This window comes from Idiotropiscis lumnitzeri, chromosome 10 (genome assembly GCF_059441095.1).
Source record: "Idiotropiscis lumnitzeri isolate Australia: NSW breed Sydney's pygmy pipehorse chromosome 10, RoL_Ilum_1.0, whole genome shotgun sequence".
Taxonomy (NCBI): Eukaryota; Metazoa; Chordata; class Actinopteri; order Syngnathiformes; family Syngnathidae; genus Idiotropiscis; species Idiotropiscis lumnitzeri.
Genome location: NC_142400.1, coordinates 1,683,307 through 1,708,658, shown reverse-complemented (window position 1 = coordinate 1,708,658; position 25,352 = coordinate 1,683,307). Strand labels below are relative to the sequence as shown.

Sequence of the window (25,352 nt, the reverse complement as noted above, 5' to 3'; positions counted from 1 at the left end):
TCCGCGTTGTTGCGAACAGGAAGTGATGTCGCAAGACAGCCCTCGCCGACGTTTTCGTCGATAAAATCATTTTCAAATCATTTCATTGCCTAGAATAGTCCTTTATTGTCGTAGTTTGTAGTTCGTAAACACTGCCTAATGTTTTCATGAACAGGGGAGCATGCAGCAGTAATGACCAGCTTAGTTGATTTCTAAAGTATTTAAAACACAAATAATGTACATGTTCTTTAAACGTTTATATATATATAAAAAAAAACAACAACAAAAAAGTACTCCTGAGAACAACAAAAAAATATGACATGAACAAATTAAGAGCAGCCAGGAGGTCCCTGCCTGGACAGGAAATTAAGTGTCTTGATAAGTCCCCAAGACAAATGTCTGCCCTCCATCTTGAAGAAGTCACTTATTAGCTAACAGGCTAACAACTTCCCTCTTTGTTTTCATCAGCCACTAAAAGTTGGATGTAACGTTTTAGTCTTTTTCGACAAACATGAAGACAAATAAATAAATAGTCATGACGATGTTCTCCAAAGGCATTGTGGGTAGTGTACTCAAGTCTCTTAGTGAGCGTTACACACGTCACTAGATCCACCCACTCCTATGCGCTTCCTGTTTTAAGTTAAGACAGCATTATTGGGAAAAGTCCTCGTGGAGCAGGAAATGACGTCTTTTTGCACGGATTCTTTTCTATTCGCCAGTGACATCACGGTGACCTCATGGTGAGACATTAACTGGGCTCAGTCCCACACTCGCTCTCCTCCGGGATGTCCTGCAGGTCTGAAAAGGTCAGAGGTTATTGTTAGCCAGCAACCAAAGACCTCTTGACGGCGAGGCATACACAAACGCTTTCTGCATACTGTATGCGACCTTTGCACTTTGAACCAGCGACTGACCTCTTGGGCTGTCAGAGCGAGGGGAAATCTTGACAATTTGTTGGCCTTCTTCCTCCTCGTTGGCTTCCTGAACGCCGTCTAATTGGTCGAGCGGGTCGTGAGTGGCCAATGGAGCAAGGGGGTGGAGCTCCAGCTCTCTACTGCCCCGCCTCCTCCTTGCCTGGTCAACGTGCAAAGCAGAAAAAAAAATTGTGAGTGGAAAGTTGCAGGAAACTTCTAAAGGCCACTTCATTAGGAACACGTGCACGTACGTGTTCCTAATGAAGTGGGCCAACAACAAGCTTGTTTGGACACAATTTCTTTTCTCTCGACGATGATGATTATGCTCAAGGGGACTTCTCCCAACAGAGGAGGAACAATCTAAACTTTTCAACGATGTAATGCTGTCAAGTTAATTTCGGCGCGAATTGGTGATGATGAACTTGAACTTTTAATTTCAAATAACAGGTTCGGATTAGTATTCATAGCACCAAAAGAATCCCACAATACAAGCAACTCAGCAACATTCTGTCTCCTAATGGTTCTGCTATTCAATTTGTCACTTGCTACAAATTTTAGATTTCTTTTGTTCAGATAAATGTTTTTTTTTTTCCGGTAAGGAGAATTCTGTTGCTGTCATTCCAGCCTTGATCGCGGCTGTCGCCACTTCCTAGCGTGAAATGCCCGACAACGACCCGTACAATCAAAAGATTCGGCAACAGCGGACAAAGATGTGTTGTCATCATGCACATGTCCACTAAAGCCGGATGAGGCGCTCTCGACCCATTAGGGCTTTCTTCTAGAATGGTTCTGATTGAAAAAATTGGGAGATCAGCAAGCTAGCCAGACAGCGACTCCAACAACCGCTAATCTCAACGTCCTACGTCCTCGCTTCATTGGCCAGCTCGTCAAGAACACACACACAAATTTCTGCTCCGGACTATCTTGGCTCACTGCTCACTTTGCACGCCAACCAACCGCACTTTCCATTCCAGCATCTAGCGTTTTAGCCGCTTTGCTCCCAAAAGTCCACACTAATTAGTTTGAGGTTCCAGTCTTGTTTGTTTTTTTTTTACAAATAACACAACTCAGCAACAAATACAAGTCAAGACTTTGGCCATGACAGCACTCGTGCGTTTCAGTGCCTGACACTCTCCGCACTTCGCTTTTTAGCCCCAGGGGCAAAGGAAATCTTTAACAATGTGTAGACTGAACTGCTTTGGAAAGGCTCTATGTGGTTTGGTGCTGGGAAAGTTGTAAAAGTTCATGTTTGATTGTGCCAACGTTACAAATTGCGCTCGCTCATGAAAACTATTTGCAGCGGCCGGCATCTTGCAGAGCAGCGCCCGTTCCCTACCGCGTCTCCCTTGATGATGTCGCTCAGGTCTCCGTTGCTGCTCCTCCTCCTGCCGGACGGCTGCACCTCCTGTTTGCCGGGCTCCTCCTCTCGAGCCCGCAGCCGCGACACTTCGTCCTGCAGAAGCTCCACTTGCCGCCTTAGCACCGCCGCCTCGCCGCCGCCGTCCAAACCCGTGTCCCGCGACACCGATCGGCTGAGGCGGGGACCGGAGGTGGGTCCAGGGGAGGATCCGGGGGCGGGGCCAGTCCTGATAAACAACTCCACTATCGAGTCCTGGCGAATGACGGCAGCCTGGGGGCGGAGTCAACGAGTCAACACAGAGGAAGCTCGGCCAAGTGAAGACGGCGATGACCTCTGACCTGAAGAGCGTGAAGCTGAGCGCTCACGCTGACCAGACGCTCGCGTACTTCCTGCCAAATGCATACGTTAATCACGGACGCCGATACATGCTCGCCACACACGCGTGACGGAAGGGTCACCTCTTTCAACGTGGCCTCCTGCAGCTGGTTTCCATTTGTGTCCTGCAAGAAGAACAAGGAAACAATCAAGCCAATGTTTCAAAGGCTCCATACGAGCGCTTAACCCAGTGCTTCTCAATTATTTTATGTTACGCCCCTCCAGCAAGAAGAAAACAATTCGCGCACCCCCCACTACCAGCCATTCTCCCCTCAACTATAAATAAAAGCATTTTCGTTGTAAAACAAACCTACACCGTAGAGTTAATAGTCGCTCCGCAAAATGGGCAATGAGAGCGCCACTGCCAACTACTGGAGCGGAGGTGCAATTACACTTTATTGTAGTACGCCAGTACATCATACCGTCGACTTAAAAACGCCTAATTTTCATTCATTCATGTCTCCTCTTACCTTGGAAGAGTTGAGCTGGATTGAAGGGTTGAGTGTCGCAGGTTCGCCATCTGATGCAAACACAACAACAGGACAACGATGATGTCGTATTATTATTCTTAGTCACCAAAGATTGAAGTTGGCGGCTCCTCACTGCTCAGCTCCTGGTTGCAGTTGGCGACCGACGCTTTGATGATGTTGCATCCTGCCAGCAGATGGCTCAGTTTGTCCACTAAAGACCCCAAAAAATAAAAACACGGTAAGTCCGTCATCCTTTCCGCCAGGTCAACGGCGCAACACCTTGGTCTTCACCTTCACAGATGGCGCCGTTGAGCAGCGGTTCGGCGGGAGGAGCGTGAGCGGCGTCCGCTCGGAACAGTTTCCTGTTGTCGGATGATCGGAACGATGTGCCGCCCACTTCTGGCGTCCCTTCCCCGACGCTGCTTCGTCCCGTTGCTTCGGCCAGTTCCGTAAACAAAGTGACGCGTTCCTGGAGCAGCTCCAAAACCTCACGGTCCTTCTGCAAGATGTCCGCTGACCAAGACGGGCGCGACCACAATCAAATCGATCAAGAAGAGGACAATGATGAACAAAATGAAGACGGGCGATGCTACCTTTGAGTCGTCGCAGTAAAGCTTTGTGTTCCGTTTCAATTAAAGGGAACTCTTCTCTGGATGGACAACTGCACACACACACATGCACAAACGCGCACACAAACGGTGCGAGAAGTGACAAAATAAACACACACGTCCTTTCATACACAAACGCGTGCCAACAGAATTGATTGGCTGCCTCCCACGTCACTCACCAGACTCCACTTTAAAAGTCACGCATATTCTAAGCCCCAAATTTTGAAATGTCAAACATGAGAACAAAAATCATACTCGCACCTTAAGTTAAGCAAAATTCATTTTTATGCGATTATTCGAATGATCCATGAAATGAAATAAAATAATAAAAATTATAATAAAACTAGGGATTTTCCAATGAGGATTTTATTTTTATTCATTTCTTTGTTTTCCCATAAGTTATTGTATTATATTGTACTTTTATATTCATGCATATTGGAAATAATAAAAAAAGAAAAGAGGTGTAGCGGCGCTACCTGAGCGAGGCCTGCTGGATGACGTTCATCCAAGTGCGTCGGTCTTCTTTGGAGGAGGCGTGGAGCTCGTACATCTCCGGTGGGGTGGAGTCACTGATCAGGTACATCCCTCGCTCCTGATTGGCTATATCTCTGACAATGAGCTTGGTCAAGGAGACCACCGGAGGCTTGTCCTGTCACGCAAACACACCGACACACACGTTGCAGCGCCAGCAGGCCGGCGACCCATTTCTTCGGGTCATCGGAAAGAACTTACAAAGGACGCAAAGGTGAACTTCTGGTCCTTTTCCTGGAGGAAGACCAGGATGTCCGACATCAACAGGACGTGGACATCTGGACATAAAACACGACGAGTCACGTGATTGGGTTAGCTTCACCCACGCGATTGCCGGTCTGCCATCTTGTACCTTTCATCCTGGAGCCTTGAACCTTCCAAAGGAGCATTCCCTCGTGGAGGAGCTTTCTTCGCAGAAGCTCTCCTCCTCGGAACACGCCGCCGCCACGCACCTCCGCTCGAGCCCGGGGGTCCAGCCGGGCTTGGACTTCCTGGAGCCTCCTGGTCCGTTCCAGCTCCAGGACCTCCTTATTCACCGAGATGATCAGCTCTTTGAGGAGGCCCAAGGCTCGTTCGAGAGCTCTCACCTCCTCCTCATTGCCTGGCAGGAGGTGACGCGGTGGTGAGCGCTTAACTTTGGCGCGCAGATCCCAAATGGTTGCGTGGGCAGTGGCGTACCTTTGGTGTTGTCCAGGATCCTCTGAATGAGAACGGGATATTTGGTGATCCTCTGGGTGACCAGCAGGATGCACTCCGGGACGCCGTGACGACGCAGGAGAGGACCGCGGCAGGCGCGCTGAGCATGATGGGAAAACAGTCACAAGGCAACAATCTTAGTGGACAACGGTCAATGATCACCGGTGGAGCGCAAACAACGATGGAGCTGTCCGTCCGTCCGTCCACAGATGTATGCTAACGGCTAAGCTAACTTGAGATGCTGAGGGGGCGTGTTTTTCACCGTACAACAATAAAGTGTAATTGCACCTCCACTCCAGTCGTTGGCAGTGGCGCGCTCCTTGCTTATTGTGCGCAGCAAGTATTACCTTTTTTGTTTTGCAACTAAAATGGATTATTTAGAGTTGCGGCGGAGAGTGGGTGGTGGTGGCGCGAATTGTTTTCTTCTTGCTAGGAGGGGCGTAACATAAAATAATTGAGAAGCGCTAGGTCTAGCCTTTGGTCCTGCTACGAAGATCACATGTCCAAGATCCAGCAAAAATGTTTTGTTTGCGTTGAGGAGTATGTTAAGGGCACCCGATTCAGATCGCGTCACTCGCTCTTGCTCCAATACTCGATTTTGGTCACGTTTTAGGTTTTGATTAAGATTGCGCCAGCTGCTCCTGATGCAGCGCCATCGGTATGTGAACATGAGATCAGTGTGAAGCGTTTTGAGTGAGGTGGAAAAGTCAAAGCGCATTTATCATGAGATTCAGGCGGACATGCTCACCCTGATGAACTGCTGCAGTCTCCTGTCACGAGTTAGAACCTCTTTGTAGAGTTTCACAGCTTTCGGATGACGACTGCAAAATTCCGAGTACACTTTCTTCATGTCGTCTGCACACTGACCTGAAAACTGGACACACACACACACACACGCACGCTGACGCTCCGGACTGATTTCATTGTCACCTTTCCCGTTTCCGCCATCGCCAGCCTTCAGTGTGGCATTATCACCTGGGCGAGGAGCAACTCTCCGATATTTGGGATGATAAAGTTGGCGTCGCTGCCCTCGGCGGTGCCCTGCTTCCGCCGGGCCACGAGCTGGGCCAGGAAGGCAGTGTGAAGCTCCAGCAGCTGGTCCAGACACGGGAAGATGGTATGGACCACGCCCGCCTCCAGCATCACCTCCTCGAGCATACCTCGCCGGTACACGCCCTCCATGATCCGTAGCGTGCGGACGTGGTTGAATTCCGTCTGAATTAACTCTGCGCGGCGAGCAAACGGACCGTTGTCATGACAACAAGGACCGATGGACGCATCTGTCCGCTCGAGCTGATGTGGCGTACCGTAGATGACGTCTTGCTGCTTTATCAGGTCTTTGTGGAGCGTCTGCAGGAATTTGGGCTCCACGACCAGACTCCAACTGTCGGCTTGAACACTGCGGCCCTCCACTTGCAGCTCCTCCAGCAGGGGGCTCCACCACCATTCTCCTAAGGAAACGCCAGCCTTCACTTTCATCGCACCAGAGCAGACGACAAGCGGTTGCGGAAATCTACGCACCGTCGTCCGTGAGCGACTCCATGGACAAGGTCCTGCTCCGAAAGTTGAGCGACTCGGTGGACTGAGACAGAATCCTCCTAAGGCCGACCGGGTCCTCGTTCATGCTGGACGGAAGGACAGACAGACGGCTTTCGTTACGATGTCACGTGGGCGGGAGGAACAGGCGGATGGTGCTTTCCACTCACCCGGCGATATTGTTGGTGGAGACGCTCTTGGCAAGCGAAAGTCCAGAGCGGACACGTCGGGAACCCAGCAGAGACTGGCGGAGGCTGTCTGACGGGTAGATGGCCGAACTGGGACGTTCTTTCATCGCTGGGGCTGAACAGCAACGGGACAAAATCTTTACAACGCAACGACAACAAGACGCACACAACCTCCACTGCGTAGCAGCGGAATCAAGTCAACTCACTTTTCGCCCGCAGGGCAACGTTCTGAAGGGCCGAGCTGTTCCTCGCCATGGCCAGCTTCTGTTGCTGGAAACCAGACAGACGGACAGGCAGGCAAGGAAGGGACAAGCAGAGATGTGAGAGAGGGAGAGACAGGTCCAGTGGACTCGTACTGCGTATTTGTTTTGCCCATTTTTTTTTAAACCACTTTTCATTTTTTGTGGAAACTAGGGCTGATCCACTATGAAAAAAATATGATTGCAATTTCCAGACTACAAGGCGCATGTGTATATAAGCCACAGCAGCTCTTTAAAAAAATAAAAATAAAAAAAGAACATATACAAGCTGCATCAGGCTATAAGCCGCAGTTTTCTGTTTTGAAAAATTAGTTGTTTATTGCATGTACAGAACGATTTTGTTCTGTAAATGCACATAAAGGTCCATCAACATTAACATTAACATTAAACTGTGCCTTATAACACGGCAACAACTTTGCTAATTAGAACAGACCCAAGAGAAAAAAAAACCTCTACATTTATTTTGTGTATTTTCTGAACTATAGAGCGCCCCTAGTGGTGAAAAAAAATACACAGAAAAGCTGCACCCTTGTGTTAGCCGCATGTTTCAAAATCAAGGAAAAAAGTAGAGAGTTATCGTCCGGAAAATACGGTAATCACAATAATTTAATTTTTTTTGTGGGGGGGGGATATGAAGTGAACTGGGATTCAGCATCGGTGCAAATATTGTGTGGCTCTTTTTTTAAATGTTTGACCGCCGTCGACAAAAAAAATAAACATTTCTCAATTACCTTCTGCTTCATCTTGGCACAGCTCGCCAAACTGTCTCGGCAACGGTTGTGAATGGTCACGTTGCAACCTGCCACGCACGACAGACGGATGGACCAATTAGAGACAGGTCAATCATTCAATAAATGTCACTGTCTGGACGATGCGTGCGATTTACCGGGGCAGCTGAGGGCCTCCTTGGCGGTGATGCTTCGGTTGCACGCCGAGCACAAAGTGGTGGAGGAGACGGTGAGGGATGTGAACAGGTGACCTTTGTTGGAGCGAGCCTCCTTCTCGCGCTCCTTCACTCGCTCCTTCTCTTTGTTCTGACAACACACACACACATGCGCAAACACGCACACACACACACACACACCCAAGGTGACCTCAAGAAATGAAAAGTTGAGAGGCGGCACATTTGAAAAGCAATGAGGGCAACTTCTCGTTTTTTAACTTTTGTCCACCCACATACAGGACAGGAAGCGGGTGCACGCATGTCCATGTGTTTACATGTCCTGACACAACAAAAGAAGGAATGTCAACAAGCTGATTTGTCACTTCTGCTCACACGATTAAAAAAGAAGCAATGGAAAGAATTGAAATGGGTTTCCATCTCCAACGCATTAAACAGTTCAGAAATCAGCTGACAAGACTCTCAAGACACTGGCTGTGTGTGCGTGTGTGTGTGCGTGTGTCATGCGACTCCAGTCACACAGCCTGACCACCAGCAAAAGACACGCCCACATGACACCTCACAGGAACTGTGGAACATGTAAGCGAGACACAGGGCCACTTTGGCTCTATTCTTAAAAAGCTGAAATTGTCTCGTAGTTAAGCTCTTAAAATGTGGAATAAACTTAAGCCCAGAGTCAAAAATAACATCGAGATTCTATCCCTCCTTGTGCTGTCAGCAGATGTGTCATCCGCATAACTGTGAAAGCGGATTGAGGATCTCCTGCAGACGTTCCCAAAGCAAAGCATGTTGAGATTCAAAAAAAGAATCTGACCTAAACTTGACCCTTGTGGCACCCCGCAATCAATTTCACCTGTCCTGGAGGAACATGTATTCATACCTAAAAATTGTGAGCTGAACCAGTTCAAAACAGGCCAACAAGACTTTGAAGTGTGTTCAATAAGAAGTGGTGACCTACTGTATGGCGGCGGCGCTGAGATCCAGTGGAACCAAGACTGACTTTTGGTGAATATGCATTTATACCTGATACTCAAATGTATTTGTGAACAAACAAAGGGTTATCTTATCTTATCTTGGGATTAAGCCTGAGAGGAGATGGGAGAAACTAATTAAATGCTACCGCAGGTTAAACATTAAAGCACTGCCGCTGTCATAAAAATGTTCCCTCTCTCGCCCTCTCTCTTGTCTTTGTTATGTTACATCATGACCTAACACATGCGAAATAAATTTAGCGGAGGCAGATTATGATTTTTTTTTTTTTTGGAGGAACCCGAATTACTAAAAGAGTCGTACAGCACCCGATAGGGCACTTCTGGGTTCATGTGAAGTCCCAGTTACGGTAGGGAAGGCCTGGGTTCCTCAATCCTGTCCCTCGAAGGCCGGCGTGCTGCCTGTTTTTCCATCTGTTTCCCGCCGCAACACACCTGATTCAAGATAATCAGCAAGATCGGCAGAAGCTCGATAACAATCCTGGACATTTGGTTCAGGTGTGTTGCAGCAGGGAGAGATGGAAAACAGGACAGGACAGGACAGGACAGGCCCTTGAACAGGATTGAAGACTCCTGCTGTGGGCGATGCGGCTCAAATTTGTACATCGGTGGTACTGGATCGAGCGGGGTATCGATTCAGATTTGTAAAATCTATTCGATTCGATTCACAAGGGCTGGATTTGATTCAATTGACTTTGATGCTTTTCGATTCCATTAAAGATTTCACGCAGTAACGATTTTCCTTTCGCATGGACTGCTGTAAATAGTACAAACTTCTCGCTCTAATTTTGTGCGCGAGTAAATATGTGTATTTACATTCACAATTGAATCCATTTGCGTTTCATTAATCACGTACGTATTATTGAACATGAATCATTTAAATGAATCCCGACCGCAGGACGAGCTGCGTAATTAAAGTGGCAAAAACACACTGTCAACTCATGACATTCACATTCCTGTGACAGTCTCACAAAGTGTCAGTTCGTTGCGGTCTTCGTGTTTTTTAAAACCCCAAAAACTTCCAGACGTCTGCCTTGAAGCTTCCTGGCATTCATTTCAGTGCTTCCGCCATGTTGTTTTGACACGCTACTCTCGCGTAGTGACGAGTTCTCACATGACGCGAGAAGTCACTTCGGGAAAACACCTATAAAAAGGATTTATGGTTTTAAACATCGATCTCGGGCAATGAAAAGGAAAATCAATTCGATTCGATTCATCCATTATTAAACCCGGCGTCAGTACTTTGACCGAACAGCCCGAGTCAGTGGGTCTGGTCCCACTGCAAGATGACCCGGGGGACACAGTCCAAGAGGCCTTCTCCCCACCCACAAAGCTCACATAGACAGGTTGGGGCAAACTCCAATGCACCCTCGAGAGCTCTCGAGGGTGTCGAGTTGCTCCATTGTTCCACGGCCGGGACGAAAAGCAAACTGCTCCTCTTGAATTTGAGATTCGACGTCCCGACGGACCCTGGGAACAGATCTTAGCAGTGGGGCTGAGCGAACACACGAGTCGAGGAGCAGCACGCCACAAAACAGTGTTAATGCTTCCCTCTCCTGAGATGCCGGACGGTCCAGCATAATTTCATCCAAGCAGTCCAGAAGTGGTTCTCCATCGCCTCACTGAACTCAGCGTCCATCAAAGCCGCATTTGGCGTGGCCAGCAGTTGCACATCAGCTGTCTCCGGAGTACCACAGGTCAAAAAGGCCCGAAAGTGACTCCTCCTTCAAACACGACAGGAATCGAACACCTTAAGGGTCACACGGCTCGCTCGGGCTCGAGTTCTGACAGAGGTGGAAACTCCTTCTTCTAGCAGCGCTTCACAATGTTAATTAAGCACATACATGGGGCTTGTAAAATAATGTTGCCACTTTGTGCTTCATGTTTGTGGTGTCTGTGCTTTGTGGGGTTTTCTAAAATATATTGGATTTAAAAAAATTAATAAATAAATGAAATACCGCCCTATCGGCATCCATATTGCGGAAAAAACGCTTTGTTTCACAGAGATGCGTTGACTCTGAGGTTTTGTACAAACCCACAGGCAAATATAATGTTAATGTTTGTTAAAGTTTGACTTGGCACAGCTTACCTGAACTAGAATCTTAAAAATAAAATAAATAATACAAATAATAATAATAAAATAAAGTTAACCTTTACTTCGAGGTTTTTCACCTTTCGCGGGTGGTTCTGGTCCCCATTGACCGGGATAATGTAGTTGTACATTTTCAGTTCCTGTTTGGACACGCGCACGCGCACGCAGGGCCTCCCCTCCCCCCACCCGTTTCCTCTGCAGGACAAAGCGGCCACGCTGCGAGTAACGGACACACGCACACGCACACGCACACGCCAAGCTCAGAAGAAGAACGACGCGCACAGCAACAAACATAACAAACGCGCGCGCGCGCGCTATTGCCGGGTGAAAACGGGTCAAGTAATTTTTTTTCGGATATCAAGGATGGGGGGTGGGGGGGTTAAATTTCCGCCAAGTTGCCTCTGTTCACAAGCGCGCGGGGCCGCGTACGCACACTTACACACAAACTCTTCCCACTGTGGCAAACGCAAACCGAGCAAGCGACCAAAACACCGATTACAGATCAATTATCGGGTTTTCACACTCAAGGTAGAAGAAAAAAGAAACAATAAATGAAGCGGACCGGCCAGCTCCACGAGGTGGCGGAGAAAAAAAGAGAGGGGGGAAAAAAAGCGGAACCAAAGAAAATGGCCTCAAAGTGACATTCATACTTGTAACTGAAGCTTTGGACAACTACTAATCGATAATCAATAATCAATGACGGCTACCGTTCTTTCTTTTTGCTTTCAAGCGGGCTCACCTTTGCGTTCATTTCTTTCATCTTGTCCTTGTTTCTTCCCTCCAACAGCCGGGACATCCCGCACAAGTGTCCTTGTGGAGCCACCACTCAGTCAATCAATAAAAGAATCAGTAAATCGATCGATCAGCGATCGATCTCTGGTAGTGGTTCGGGTCCCGGTCCACGAGCAGTCTGCAGTCTGGGCACAGGGGCGGGGCTTGAACGGGAGTGACAGACGGCATTGGAGCTACTGTCCAATCGTAGCTCAGTTCGCTGAAGGAGGCTTCGACCAATGCGTGAGGCAGGCCTACACGAAGCCCCGCCTACTCTGTTCCGGAGGCGTTCGCTTTTTGCGTCAGGACCTGACGGAGGACGGGGCGGGGTCGTATGGGTGGAGTCCATCGCTATGACAACGTGTCGAATGCCCACGTGACGCTCGAGAGCCATTCAAAATCTTGCCGGAAGTCACGTGGCTGGTGCCACATTCTTCTGATGATGTGGAACCAGCCGCGCTAGCCCCGCCCAATCGGTGTACGCCGGTGTAATGAAAGGGAGAAACCGACACAAAGAGAGGCAACGGTGACGTCATTAATAGCTACTGTCTTATTCAAATGCAAAAATTCCCTCACATGGGCTACCAATTTTATTGAAATAAAATGGCTCAAATTACGATTTTATTTCGTGTTACTAATTAATTATATTTATTTAGTCATCTAAATTATTTATCACATTGATTAGATCATTTGATTTTCATATGACCATCAACAACATTGCTCGAAAATCACCATGTCCCACAACTGGTGAGCCAGTCAAGGCAGCGAGCTACTTATGTTGTCCTTGGGGGCGACCTGCTGGTGCTCGCGGTACGAGTCAAGTTGAAAGTTAAACTAAAGTCTAGTTCATGTTTCAACTTCAAACTACCTTCAGCCTACTGAACCACGTGGTTGAACATACGTTTAAGAGTAAATATGAGATAAATAAAACAAGTATTTCCGTTATAGTGCGAATACATAAATACAAGAATGACATCGTTTGGAAATGCTACCACTTCCGCTTTCAAACTTTACCTCAAAGGAGGAGTTTGACGTCGCTCACCTGGAGCACAAACACGCGCACACCTGTTTTGTTTTGCAGCTGCTTTTTCCCCCCAACGCCAGCACGGACAGACCGAAAAAAAACACAAAACGGGAGCGCTGAGTGGTCAGGTGAACTCATTCAAAACCTTTCAAATGTTTGACTTCTTGCTATCGTCGTAAACAAGTTAGCATCGAATCGGCGAAGAGTGCTCACAATAGTTGCGAAATCTGACAAACAATTTCGCAGTCGTCCACCGCGGATGATTTGTTCCCACCCCACCCCACAAAGGTTCGGCTTTTAAGTTTGACTTTAAGTCAGGTTACAGTTGATCACGTCATAGCTGTCATGTTCTCTCGAGTGACGTCATTCATGGAACGCTCGCTTGCCAAAACAAACTGCTAAAAAATGCTCACTCGACTCACCAAATAGACTGTTTGACATGGTCGTTGAATTCTCTTATTTTTCTTTACTATAAATAATCCACCGTCAAATGTTCGTGACAAAATGGGACTGGCGGACGCTAAAGCTTATTTAAATCTGGCAACTTTTTTTTAATCTTACCGTTTTTATCGAAGAGACTTTTCATTGTTATTCAGGTCAGACATTACAACCTTTAAATTGGCTTTGCGAAACTTGACGTACAGACTCAAAGTGTGCCTGACACGCATGGACGAGCACGAGGGGGCCCAAAATCATGGCGTGGAGTGCGAGCCCCAAGCATTGTGGCAAACGGACGAGATTATCCTCGCGAGAGGTCTCAAGCGACATGGCCACTGGGATGAAAGGTCGCCCGACACAGGTAAATACTGGGAAACCTTTCACCTCTGGTCAGGTGTGATAAAGTTGTTTTTTTTTGTCTCAGGTGGGCGTGGCTGCCCCAGTCGAGATATCTTGAAGGTGGGCGTGTCTCTGATGACCTCAGCAATATTCTTTCCTTTCCTGGTGTGGGGGGGCTTCGTTTTCCTGCCCTTTGATGCCCCGCTGCTGGAAGGCGCGCCCCTCAGGATGCTTTACGCGCTGCGCTGCTCCGTCTTTGCTTCCACGCCCATTGTCCTGGGTGACTACGACTCTCCCCAGCAAGCCACCCCCTCCCGCCTTCCGCCCGTTTGACTTAAGCTCTACTTTTGTTTGCGCTGGTTAGGCTGGCTGGCGGTGGGCGTGACCCGTCTCAGGTTTGGCGTGGTGAGGCCTCTTTTGGAAGAAACGGAGACGTCTGCGGATCTGGAGGACCTCAGCGTTCACAGGAACTACACGAGGGAGTCCATCAGCCTCTTCCTGATGTACTTCCTGCAGCTGGTTGTTATGGCGATGTACCTCAGCCAGGAGCAGCTGAAGCTCGTGCCCCTGCTCGCAATCATCTTCGTCTTGGGACGGTGCGGCGGCAAGAGTTTTGCTTCGGGGTCTGGCGCGACTGGCTCATAGCAACCTTGTTCTTTCCGCAGGTTGGTCTACTGGCTGGCCGCCGTGTTCGGCAGCAGCGTTCGCGCTTTTGGACTGGGCCTGTCCTTGCTGCCCAGTCTGGTGATGTTGATAGCCAACTTGGTTTTCATTTTCACCGTCGAGTCGTCTGCATCCATGTGGAGCTCGCCTCAGCGTCTCGACGCTACCGCAAGCGTCGGCCGACAGAGGTTTTGGGGATGAAAAGAGAGAGGCGGGGTTGAAACTACGTGCTGCGACGTCAGCTTGACCTGGCAGTTTTTCCAAACATTTGCTTTGTGCTTTTGTAATAAAAGCAGATTTATTCGCACCATGAAGTTTGACGTCAACTTCCTCGGTTCAACTGATCACGTCTCCGACAAACAGAAACGTCGGTTCCAAACGCAAAACTGACTGCACAAAAGCTTTTTTTCAGATTGACAGTCAAAACGCAACCAAAATAAATCTGCTGGTCATTTTATTCTCATCAAATCTTTCAATGGCGAGCACCAAACACTTATTTACAGGCAATACGTGATTAAAAAGCTCAGTCCTGTTCTTCAGTGGCTTCGAGTTCAGAGGGCGGACCTTCATCGTCTGAGCCGGCGTGACGAGCCGCGCTCTGAAAAAGACACATTAAATCCCGAAAGCGCCGAGAGACCTGCAACAAAACCATCAAAGCAACATCAGCGACTGACTGACAGTGGCGTGGTGGGCGTTTGCCCGCATGACGAGGTGGCCAATCACCTCGCTGGGAGTCTTGTTGCCGAGTAGACCGGAGATGTCCTGGAAGGTGTTCTGATTGGCTCCTTCCTGCCGGCACGTGGTCAAAATGACTCGATCAGCTTCCCTGAAAGAGAAGACTCAGCTTATTGAGATCGGCCCGCCTCCCCCTTCCCAGAGCAGAGGGCGGGGTCACACCTGGTCCACAGGATGACCTTCTCGCCACTCGGCGTGACAGAAATGTTCTTGGCGCACACGGGCATGTCGGGAGGCGAGAGGGAGGCCACAGAGGGTGGGTGGAGATCCTCTTCCCGTTTTCTCTTAGCAGGCGGCAGCTCCCCCTTGTCGCCGTCATCTGCTTCTTCGTCGTCGGCCAACGGGAACGAGCGTTCCCACGACGGTGCGCTGCCACGCGCACAGTCGACAACCTTCCGCTCGCCGTCTTTGTCTTCCGAGGCGGAGCTTGTCTGAGCGTAGAGTGGGTCGAGACTCTTCATGGCTTTGGACATGCCCGCTGAGGCCTGGACAGGAAGCGACAGGGGCGTTACATCGCTAACGGCCGCAGGCCTCGTTGACGGAGCGCAGGCACACCTTGTTGCGGTGGCAGCGAGCGCATCCTCTGCGACGGTGCGTGCGGCTCTTGGAGTGGTGACAGAGGTACAGCCAATTGGATTCCTGACAAGAAAGGAAGAAGCGTAGAAAATTGAGCAAGAATAGGAAGATTCCCTGAGGCGTCCCGTCGGTTCCCACCTCGTCAGCCGCGCGCGACCGCAGCTTCCTCCTCTGGCACCGGCTCATGGCGGCGTCCATCTTGTGTCTGTCCTGGTCCACGTCCGGTAAGGTGACTTCCTCAAAAGCGCCGTCGGCCACGCCTCCGCTCAGGCGGCCTCCCCCATCGCCTCCCTCCGCTCCGCCCTCCTCCAGCCAATGAGCTTCTTCGAATTGTCCCGGGCGAGCCGGCGGCGGACGGAGCTCATCGAAAAACACCCAGAATTCCGTTTGCAGATGAGGGTGTCCTTTGAGCAGGGCGGCCATTTGAGCTTTGAGCTGAGGGACGAGCGACGACAGACGAGCAACGGTGACGACGAGCGGCCACATCGTGCGGAGGGTGTAGGGAGCGAGGGATGGTGGAGGGGACATACCTCGTCGATGTCGCCGGGGCTGAGGTGCGGTCCGGGCTGCAGAGCTTTGATGATCTTGGTGTAGTGAGACGGATTATCTCCGAACGTGATCTCTAATTGTCGCAAGAAGCGCCGGCTGCGCTCGAAGGCTTGTTGCTCTTGGAACTGCACACACCACCAAAGGTTATTCCAGTTAATGAAAACTAACGCTAAAACCAAAACTAATATATTATTGATCTCGCACTTTATATTTGAGGCCGCTCTCGTCCGACCTCTTTAGCAAGGTCATAAACTCAACACGTAACTGTCTTGCGTTTTTTTCCTTTGCGCCGCAACAACGTCCACGACGGAAAGCCGCGTGACGCTCGCCCTCCTCCTCCTTACCAGTCCGCACTCCAGCGCCTGCTCGGGATGCAGGAAGGCAGCAAAGTCCCGCGTCAAGTCCGTCCGCTGTCCCAGGATGCAGCGCAGTCTCCTGAAGACGCCCACCACTTCCTGTCCTTCCAGCTGCTCCAGATCGTTCAGCAGCGCCACAAACTCCTCCATCTTCTCCGGGACGTCGTGCAGCGCCTCCCGAACCTCAAGGCCAAGCAAGCAACGACATGACTTGGATTCAGATTGACACATGAAGCCATACAAAGAATATGCTCGCCTCATTTAAGGGAGGTGCATTTCTCAATTTCTGCGAATATTTCCGCGATTGGAGTCTGGTGAATGCCGCGACCATTCAATCACTCCTTCCGTCTACCTTTTGCAGCCACGTCTTGGAACGAGCATATTTAATTTGCTCACTATCCAAAACGTTACATTTGGCTTACTGCAGCAGGTAAAGTTACTTTGCAATGAGAATATTTAACAATATAGTGAAATGTGATTTCGGCAGACGATTATTTTCAGTCCATATCAATCGTGTGGTGCTGAGAAATTCTTGTGGCGCCGTCTCACCCTGTTGAGGTAACTCTGAGCGAAGGCCACATCTTTGCTTTGGCGCTGAGGGTCGTTCTCCAGCATGTTTTCATCGTAGAGCAGACTCGCTTTGCTCTCGTCTTTCTTGGGACGCTCCTGACGAGCTCGACGCGGCCCTCCAAAAGCTCGACTCTGCTGCTGACCTGATGCCCACAAACAACAAATAAACGTCACGGAAAATTCTTAGAGGCACCCAACCCCAATAAAAACAACCTCTTCCTCGTCTCCCTCCTCCTCTTCGTCCTCCTCGGGGTGCTTCTTCCTCGCCAGCGTTAGCGACGTCGTCATCTTCTGACACCGCCGCGGCCGCCCTCCCGCTGGCCTCGTCTCCTTTGGGCGCCTCTTCCTCCTCCTCTTCTTCCTCCTGCGACCCAGGCGAGGTGGGCGAGTGGTCCTCCTCCGACTCGGCGTCGGGGCCCAGCCTCCTCCTGGACGCCAGCCAGGCCAGCTGCTTCATGGTCTCCTGAAGGGATTCGGGTCAAAGGTCAGCTGCTCGGCGCGCTCCCCGAAGCCGACTGCAAATGTTACCTGAAGCTCCGGGATGGACAGAAGAGACTCTTCTGACGCCGACGACATCGCCTCCTCCTCATCTTCATCCTGCGTCAGCTCATCAAAATCTTCCTCCTCCTCCTCTTCCTCCTCCTCCTCCTGCTTTTCTTGCTCTTCATCCTTCTCTCCATCTCCCTGCTCCTCTTCCTCTCCTCGTCTTTCCTCCTCTCCTCCATTCTCCTCTTCCTCCCTTTGTCCCGCCTCTTCTCCTTCCCGCCCATCTTCCTCTCCTTGTCCTTCTTCCTCTCCTCCCTGCTCCTCTTCCTCCCCCTGTCCTTCCTCTCCTCCGTCCTGCTCCTTATCCTGCCTTTGCTCGTCCTCCCCCGCACCGGTCCAGTGACATCCAACTCGTTGGCAGTCGAATGCTTTTTCACAGAGTTTGTTGCGTCCATCCTCTGGCCGCTGTGCGTGCGACTCTATTGGCGCGTTCAGAGTTCCGACGGCTTCGGGCTGCCATGCCGCAGAGGATAGAAGTTGCGACGTGCCGTCGCTTTCAAGGAGGAAGTAGCTCGCTTTGAGTGGAGCGCCCAAGCAAGGCACAGCGGCACTCGTCGGGCACTCGTTAGGCCGAGAGGACGGGAGAGGGTCCGTCTTTCTTTCGGCCGGACAGATGGGATGCAGAGATGCATTATGGGCCAGGGTAAAAAGGCGACTCGGGGAGGGGCCAGGTTGACGTGAGGACTTTTTGAGGCGGGAGGGGTAAAGTCTCAGGTTGCAGCCTCTGGGAAGGAAGCGAAGGTAGCAAGGAGAACAGGTGTTCACGCGTGTCTTCTGGATGACCTCTTGGCTATTCTGCAAATGAAACGACAATGAAAATGGTCAATTCCAATTTTTTTGTGCATATCTAACATGTATCAGATGATTTCATGCGACGTTAACTGTACAATTCCTCGTTATTCTGGTTTTCGTGCCCTCCGCAAACATGGACTGTGCCGACACTTGGCATTGACAAACTTCAACATTGCCGTCAGCACGCAGCTCAAAAGGGCGTGTCAGATCTACCTATTGTAAGTCTCGTTAAAGCACAAAAGACGACTGACAAGAAAGTAAAACTGTCATAGTGGGTCTGAATATTATTCCTATTAAAGGATTTTTGTTCCTGATATTTAAAGTTGGAATGCCCGTTCAAAGGGAACTTTTTCAAAGTCGGCTCACCTTTTGGCGGGAAATATTGTGAGTTACATAAGATTAAGGACTATGCGAAAAAATCTAAATTAAAACCTCGACTTTTTTTTTTTGCTGCTGAGGCTTTCAACACTATTGGACTTTTACTGTTGGTCGACGACGCTACAGCCCAGAGGAATGCATCCCAGAGGCGATACGGCGGAGGACAAGAGACTGTGCTGAAATGAAGTAAATGGAAGCGCAAAAAAAAAAGAAGAAGAGAACCATGACTTCTGTATGTGAAACTGCAGTTGTTTATGTACATTCAAACTTCAGCTTGCAGCCAGTGTGAGAGAAAAAGCGCAATACAAGTGAAAGAAGCCCATTTACCATTTATAACTTGACACAATGTGCAGACTGTGCAACAAGGGAATACGACTTTGGACTTCTTCGTGTGCCAAATGCCAAGATAGGGGCCGCTCTTCTTGGATAGCTGAACAAAAGGAGTATTTGTAAGAGCGCCTTGGCTCAGTGGGAGAGTGATCGTTTTCCAACCTGGAGGTTGTGGGTTCGCTCATCGGCCATTGTGACCATGTCAAAGTATCCTTGAGCAAGATACTGAACCCCCCCCCCCCGAGTGGCTTCTGATGTTATGTCATCAGTTTGTAGATGTGACATCAGTCTGAAGCGCTGAGTGCTTTAATAGGAGGAAAAGCGTTAAACAATGCTGTCATTCCTAATAAAAATGACATTTTCTTTTGATTAGTAGAGTATTATTGTGTGTATGAGAAATCATTTTCTAATCATTTGTGGCCTTGCTTTGAAACGTGACTGACCATACGTGGTTGTACTGCATTCAAGACTTTACAGTTTCGCCATCTCCGGTTAGAGAGTGCCTAACACCGTTTTTTTTCATGCACTTTGGCTCCCTTGGCACCTTCTGATCCCAAGAACAGAACTGGGCCGCAACCCGGGGACTCCCTGCAACTTTCATCAGCATTTTGAGTACCTTGAGCCAAGCAGGCATGATGGAGGTATCTCTCTCCACAGGGGGGCGCTGGTCATCAGGTTGCACTCTAGCACAGGTCAGTGGCAGAGGGGTGACCAGCTGCCCAGCCAAGAACATCTGCAAAGAGCAGGGAAAGGGGAATTTGTGTCTACTTTGGGATATTTTCACGCTTCCCATGAGGGGCTTTTCACATATTTACCTTAAGGACATTTTCACCCGGTGCTCTGGAGCTACTCATCTCCCGGATGTGTTTTGTCACCTTCCAAACGCTCTTGCAGAGCAGATAAGAGCTGATCAAATGCTCTGGCTGAACGGTCCCCCCAAAGTGCTTCAGCCATAAAACAATCAGCCTAAACATGGACATCATTTGTGAGAACATATTGTCATATTTTCTCTCTCTCTCTGTGTAGTGTTTATTTATTTATTTATTTTTATTTTTTTACCCGTCCTCTCCTGCCGTAAAAATACTGCGACATGGTCGTGTGTGGTGGGAAGGATCAAGGCTGCAAACAGGTAGTAGTTCTGGGTAGAGAAAGACCGATCGTGTCGCAAGCAGCCAGGCGGCGTCAGAGGGCAATACGGGGAAGGCGTGGCCTAAACAGAGCAGGAAGCAAATGTCAGCGAGAAGAAGCCAACGTGGGGAATCGGGGGCGTCCTTACTATTGGTGGACGAAGACATTATAGGGAGCCAGCGCCTGGACACGGGAGGCGGGGGAGGAGGAAGGTCCACTCTCCGCTCAATCTCCTGAAGAAGGTCCAGCGCTCCCTGCAGGTTGCACGCCCGGAAAGACGAGGCGCGGAGGAGCTGCTCCTGCCGCATGGCAAAACGCTGCAGCTCCTCCTGCGTGACACGAGACATCCGTCTTTGGTTTGTGCGTTTGTCAGCAGCATTTCTGAGGTGTACGTGACTGACCAGGAAGTGCTTGGTGACAGATGCTTCGTGTCTCAGGGGGGCGACGTCGCGACTCAGCAGATGAACTTGAGTCAGAAGCTGCACGTGCTGAAAGATGGGAACAGATTAAGAGACTCAATTTCTTCATTTGCTTGTCAAAAGAAAGGAGAGGGTGAGCACCTGCTGGATTTGCTGTTGCAGTTGGAGTTTGTGGGCGGAGGTGGGGCACAGCGGACTGGGAAGCAGCCACGTAGTGTGTGCGGGTGGCGGCCACGGCTGGTTGGTCGTGTCCTGCAGGGCTCTCCTGTGCTGCATGGCCGGGAATTTTTCGCGGACCACTCGTCTTTGCGCAGTTAGCATGTTGGCTAAAGGTGGCTCCAAGCTAAAAAGTGAAAGCATGGCAAAAGAGTACCATCATAGAGGCTCCCAGCAAAGTGAGTGACAGATTGCAAGAAAAAAAAATGTTTCCTCTACAGCTCAGCTCTCCTTCGCGGCGCTTATTTGAAGAAGCTGCACCAGAGGACCGGATTGTTCTTCCTCCTGACCCAAACGCTCGCAGCACATCTTTGCTGGAGTGTCCCAACAGGAGGACGCATCAGGACACACAGGTCCTGTCAAGGACTGTCGTCTTACCACAAGGGTTGAGGGACATTGAAGTTGGGGCTGGCCTCCTGCTCCTCCCCCTCAGCTGCATGTTCTTCTTCCTCTTCCTCCTCTTCCTCAGCTGGCTGCTCATCCTGCAGCTGCACACACGCCAAAGTATATCAACTCCTCGGGCTAGCAGCGGAGCAATTGGCTTGCATCATCTTGAGGAGAAAAGCGAGATGAACCCACCGTGTCAAAGAGCTCCTCAAGCAGCTCGTTGACCTCTCTCTCTGGAAAGAGAAGACGAGAGAGAGAAGAGTTCACAAATCAAATCTCCTGGACCTGCAGCGTTTGTCGTGACTCCCGTACAAACAAAATGACAAAATTGATTCGATTGACTTCATCAAGGGTACTTCTTCTTCACTGCGCTGGCTCAAAGAAGCCGCGCAGGACGACGGACAGGATGATGGAATATTCTCCCTCCTGATCTTAACGTTTGCCCACAAACGCGTTCTCCATTCTTCATGTCGTAAAAGCACAAAGCCAAAGAAACATTGAATTGAGACCGCTACAAACAAAATAACAAAACACTGATTGGATTTGCTTTCTTTGTTAAGACAACCAAGAGCTAAACGTCGCAGTGCTCGTTAGTCCCGCCCACTAAATGTCATTCAGGAGACACATTTACTGTTTGCACACTGATATTAAAGGGGAAGTCAAGCCCAAGTTTTATAGCTATTAATATATTCTAATCACAACGCGGCATTCTGAGGAATATTGCATGTGTGGAATAAGGATTAGTTTTGATCCATCTGAAGGGGGCGGCCATGTTGCCACTTGCTGACGACTGAAAATGACATCATAGTTCCTCAAGTAACGACCAATCGCGGCTCAGCTATTTTCTGAATTTGAGCACGCCTTCACAAGCTGAGCCCGCCCGGCACGGCGATGTCAGTTTCAGTCACCAGCAGGTGGCAAAAAGGTCACCCCTTGAGATGGATCAAAGCGGCCGGGTTTCGTGGCTTTGTCGTGTTTCACAAACGCAATATTCATGAGAACGCTGCCTTTCAATCATCGGCCACGTACTGGTGATCTGAACGGCCCGGTCTGTCCTGTAGTCCTCCAGGTCGGGTTCATCCAGGTCGTCCAAGAAGTTATACTCTGGATCGTCGTCATCGTCGGCTTCCTCTGCACAAACAAATCAAAAAGTCACTATTTGAATAGTGTGAACAGATTCAAGAAGACACCAAACACAAAAGATGATCATGACATCTCCATTCCAAAAAGTACAGTTCTGGAACATTTTTTCTTTTTATTAGCTTGCTAATAACGTCAAAAGCAAAAACTGCCCAACTAACCTTAAAATTGTCTTTGTTTACTGACATAACCCAACGTAACGGTGATTGCATTTCCAGCTTGAAACGGCAACGCTGTCGCCACTGAAGATTTGCTTCGGTTTGGGCGTTTTTTTTTCTCCCCAAGTTAAGCCCAATGGGGGGGGGACCATTTCTCTGTTCCTAACCTTCGTTGTCGGCCGCCATGAGTCCATGCAGCCAGCGCGCCCAATGGCGGTCTTCCTTCTTGCGGACGGGGCCTTGCTCATACATGTCGGCTGTGATGTCAGGAGCCAGAAGCTCCGCCTCCAACTGCTCCAGGGGAACGTTGACCAGGCGAAGTTTAGAACGTGTGCGGAACGCCAAACCGCTGGAGCCTTCGTCCTTCTCATCCTCCTCCTCCTCCTCATCTGTCCTGTGAGACTGCACACAAGAACAAATGTACGACTTGCAGGGCTGGCCGATATGGTCTCCGAAATCAAATTCCAGCTTTTTTCCCCTTTGGCCACATTCCCAGAGTGAAAAGCTTTTCTCGTTATTTCAAGCAAATATTTTTACTGTCTATTATTTACACTTATTATTTTATGAGCCGTTGTCTTTTATGTTTCCCTAAGCCCATTTTGGTTGCAGCTGCACGACACAACAATACGGAGACTTTGAGGCCCTTGATGTTGTGGGCAAGGCAAGCGAAGGGAAGCTAGCACGCCGATGAGTTCCAAACGCGGCGGACTGCAGATGTTTACCGACAAGGATGCGTAGGCGGGACCACAGTTGAGCTCCTCCTCCACGGCGTTCAGACGTTCCAGGAAAGAGGGACCTGCGGTATCTGTGAGCTGGGGGGCGGCGGCCAGCGAGTGCCCCTAAGAAAAATTTTTTTTTTATTAAAAACAATACAAAATAAAAAAAAGAATTGCGCCAGAGGTGATATCAACGCATACCACCAAAGAAGCGCATTGCAAAAAAGACGGGAGAGGTCAAAGGTTACCTGGGAGCTGGCGTTACAATGTTGAGCTTTGTCAGGCGAAATGATGTCACCATCACTGAGGAATGTCTGCAAGAGCACAAAAATAGCAAACAAAAGAACATCAAGTAATGTTGCAGCAATTTGACAGGCAGAAGCCGCACGCTTAAAAAAAAAAAAAAAATTTAATTAAAAAAAACAGCGCCAGTGTGCGCGCGTTCAAAGGCAAACCTCTTCGGCCGTGTCATCGTCATCTTCATCTCCAGGACAGTACTCTTCATCTGACGAGTCTTCGTCTGCATCAAGATGGATGTTGACAAACTGGGGATGCTTAAAGACAAAAGGCGGCATCAGCGTTTGACTCGGGCCGCTGACACGCGGTATGTGCCTGTCCTATTTTACCGGCAAACTTTGTTCTGTGGGCAAACTCCAGTTGAGACACTAGACAGCAACAAAACACAAAGGACAGCTGGTCAAGTGGATGATGACGAAGCTGATGATGAGGATGAAGAACGGTTTGTTGTATTAGCTCATCAATCACCTGTTCCTGCTGGATGACCCTCTTCAATCTTGAGCGTGTCATCTTTGGCTCCTGGTTTGGTGACAAAAGACAAGTTGTCATGGTCATGGCTTTATTTTCAAGGTTATCCATGCTCGTGCGGTGACGTGACCTACAAACATGGGCATGTCCTGGGTGGCCCTGATGGCAGCTTTCATCATGTCCACCACGCGTTCGTGAGTAATCACCTCCTAAGAAAACAACACATGGTAAATTACACAAAAGTATGTTCCACCTCGCTCATCTGACATTGTGTAAATTGTCTTGTAATCTTTGGAAAACTCCAAGTCCAACTCATGGTATCAGGTGGTTTTCGAGTAATTTGAATACCTCGGTGCCCAAAAAAATGTGTGAGGCATTTTTTTCTATCTTGATGTGTGTGAATGTGTGTGTGTGTTATGTGCGTGTGTGCGTGTAAGAGACTGACATGCAGGATGGTCCGCACGTTGCCGGATGTCAAGTTGTGTCGTCTGGACTTCCTGTCCAGATCGATGTCCAGCCTGCCCAGCTCATCTTCACTGGACTCCTCCAGCTGTGGCCCACCTGAGCAACATGGCAGAAATGATCATCATTGTCGTCATCATCATCATCATCATCATGTGATGATGTCATATTCGTTCTCAATCACCTGGCAAAGGCCTCCATTCGTCTTCCAGCCCAGCGCTCCTTAATTTGAACAAAAAAGGCTCACCCCCCTCGTCTGCAACTTCTTCATGCGTCTTTTCTGATGACATCACTACAAAAACAGAAACTTCCTATTCATTCCGATTCCTATTCATAATCTCACACAAAAATACACACTTTAAAGGGATTCATTAAATGTCCTCCGTCACCACGCTATCTATCCATACATACATACATACATACATACGTATATATAAACAACAAACGTAGCTGAGCCATTCAACTTACTGAGGACGTTTTGTTCAGTCAGTCCAAGTAGCTCAATTCTCAAGTCCAGAATCTGGACGACTGTAAATGCAACTTCGCTTGTAAATGAACCCTCATTGTTGAACTAAAATCAGTTTGAAGGGCTAAACACTAAAACGTGTCGAATAAAATCATGTCAAACATGCTAGCTTGATTTCCGTCAATAACAATCCAGCTTCCGCTGAAATGGCAGCAGTCGTAGCCCAGGGGCAGCGTTATGTCGCCACCTGTCGACTTGGAGGTCGACCAGGTCTTAGAAGTCATTGAATTCAGTACAGGGCGATGGGGAGTTTGAATATTCTCCCCGTGCCTGCGTGGGTTTTCTGTCATTCCAAAAACATGCATGGTGGACTGTTTGAATGCACTAACGAAAGTGTCCCTAGGTGTGATGTGGGCGCGGATGGTTGTTTTGTCTATGCGTGCCCCGCGATTGGCTCGCAACCAGTTCAGGGTGTATCCCGCCTACTCGGCGAAGACAACTGGGATGGGCTCCAGCATGTCCACGTACA

General features: G+C 49.3%; 3 protein-coding genes across 6 annotated transcripts; 1 reads left to right on the top strand and 2 right to left on the bottom strand.

Moving 5' to 3' along the window:
• Positions 1-68: 68 nt before the first annotated feature.
• Positions 69-11,829, bottom strand: arhgef2b (Rho/Rac guanine nucleotide exchange factor 2b). Of its 3 annotated transcripts, none has more exons than XM_088305800.1 (22): positions 11,639-11,829; positions 7,804-7,951; positions 7,649-7,716; positions 6,864-6,927; positions 6,640-6,772; positions 6,455-6,558; positions 6,241-6,384; positions 5,909-6,159; positions 5,682-5,807; positions 4,916-5,033; positions 4,590-4,838; positions 4,439-4,515; positions 4,183-4,355; positions 3,692-3,759; positions 3,390-3,611; positions 3,232-3,309; positions 3,099-3,148; positions 2,592-2,753; positions 2,230-2,523; positions 894-1,053; positions 696-777; positions 69-609 (listed from the first exon to the last, which is right to left on the bottom strand). In XM_088305800.1, the coding sequence occupies exons 1-21, from the start codon at positions 11,693-11,695 to the stop codon at positions 728-730; spliced, it is 2,796 nt and encodes a 931-aa protein (XP_088161926.1). In that variant the 5' UTR covers positions 11,696-11,829; the 3' UTR covers positions 69-609; positions 696-727. The 3 variants fall into 3 exon arrangements, with proteins under 3 accessions (XP_088161926.1, XP_088161925.1, XP_088161927.1); XM_088305801.1 differs by having other exon boundaries at positions 76-777; positions 2,592-2,642; positions 2,712-2,753; XM_088305799.1 differs by having other exon boundaries at positions 72-777.
• A 658-nt stretch (positions 11,830-12,487) lies between these two features.
• On the top strand, positions 12,488-14,441 carry LOC148328525 (transmembrane protein 79-like). The gene is made up of 5 exons (XM_088307112.1): positions 12,488-12,822; positions 13,339-13,493; positions 13,557-13,751; positions 13,836-14,067; positions 14,137-14,441. The coding sequence occupies exons 2-5, from the start codon at positions 13,361-13,363 to the stop codon at positions 14,333-14,335; spliced, it is 759 nt and encodes a 252-aa protein (XP_088163238.1). The 5' UTR covers positions 12,488-12,822; positions 13,339-13,360; the 3' UTR covers positions 14,336-14,441.
• A 130-nt stretch (positions 14,442-14,571) lies between these two features.
• Positions 14,572-25,044, bottom strand: gon4lb (gon-4 like b). 2 transcript variants are annotated; one of them, XM_088307111.1, is made up of 29 exons: positions 24,826-25,044; positions 24,542-24,649; positions 24,341-24,456; positions 24,030-24,104; positions 23,896-23,946; positions 23,757-23,795; positions 23,586-23,684; positions 23,379-23,444; positions 23,137-23,253; positions 22,582-22,816; positions 22,146-22,247; positions 21,309-21,349; positions 21,108-21,217; positions 20,655-20,856; positions 20,496-20,582; positions 20,243-20,423; positions 20,026-20,176; positions 19,782-19,932; positions 19,583-19,699; positions 17,449-18,261; positions 17,134-17,383; positions 16,900-17,063; positions 16,339-16,533; positions 15,976-16,119; positions 15,584-15,880; positions 15,425-15,508; positions 15,032-15,354; positions 14,858-14,960; positions 14,572-14,771 (listed from the first exon to the last, which is right to left on the bottom strand). In XM_088307111.1, coding segments are annotated over exons 1-29 (4,536 nt in total). In that variant the 5' UTR covers positions 24,827-25,044; the 3' UTR covers positions 14,572-14,657. The 2 variants fall into 2 exon arrangements, with proteins under 2 accessions (XP_088163237.1, XP_088163236.1); XM_088307110.1 differs by having other exon boundaries at positions 20,243-20,582.
• Positions 25,045-25,352: the final 308 nt, after the last annotated feature.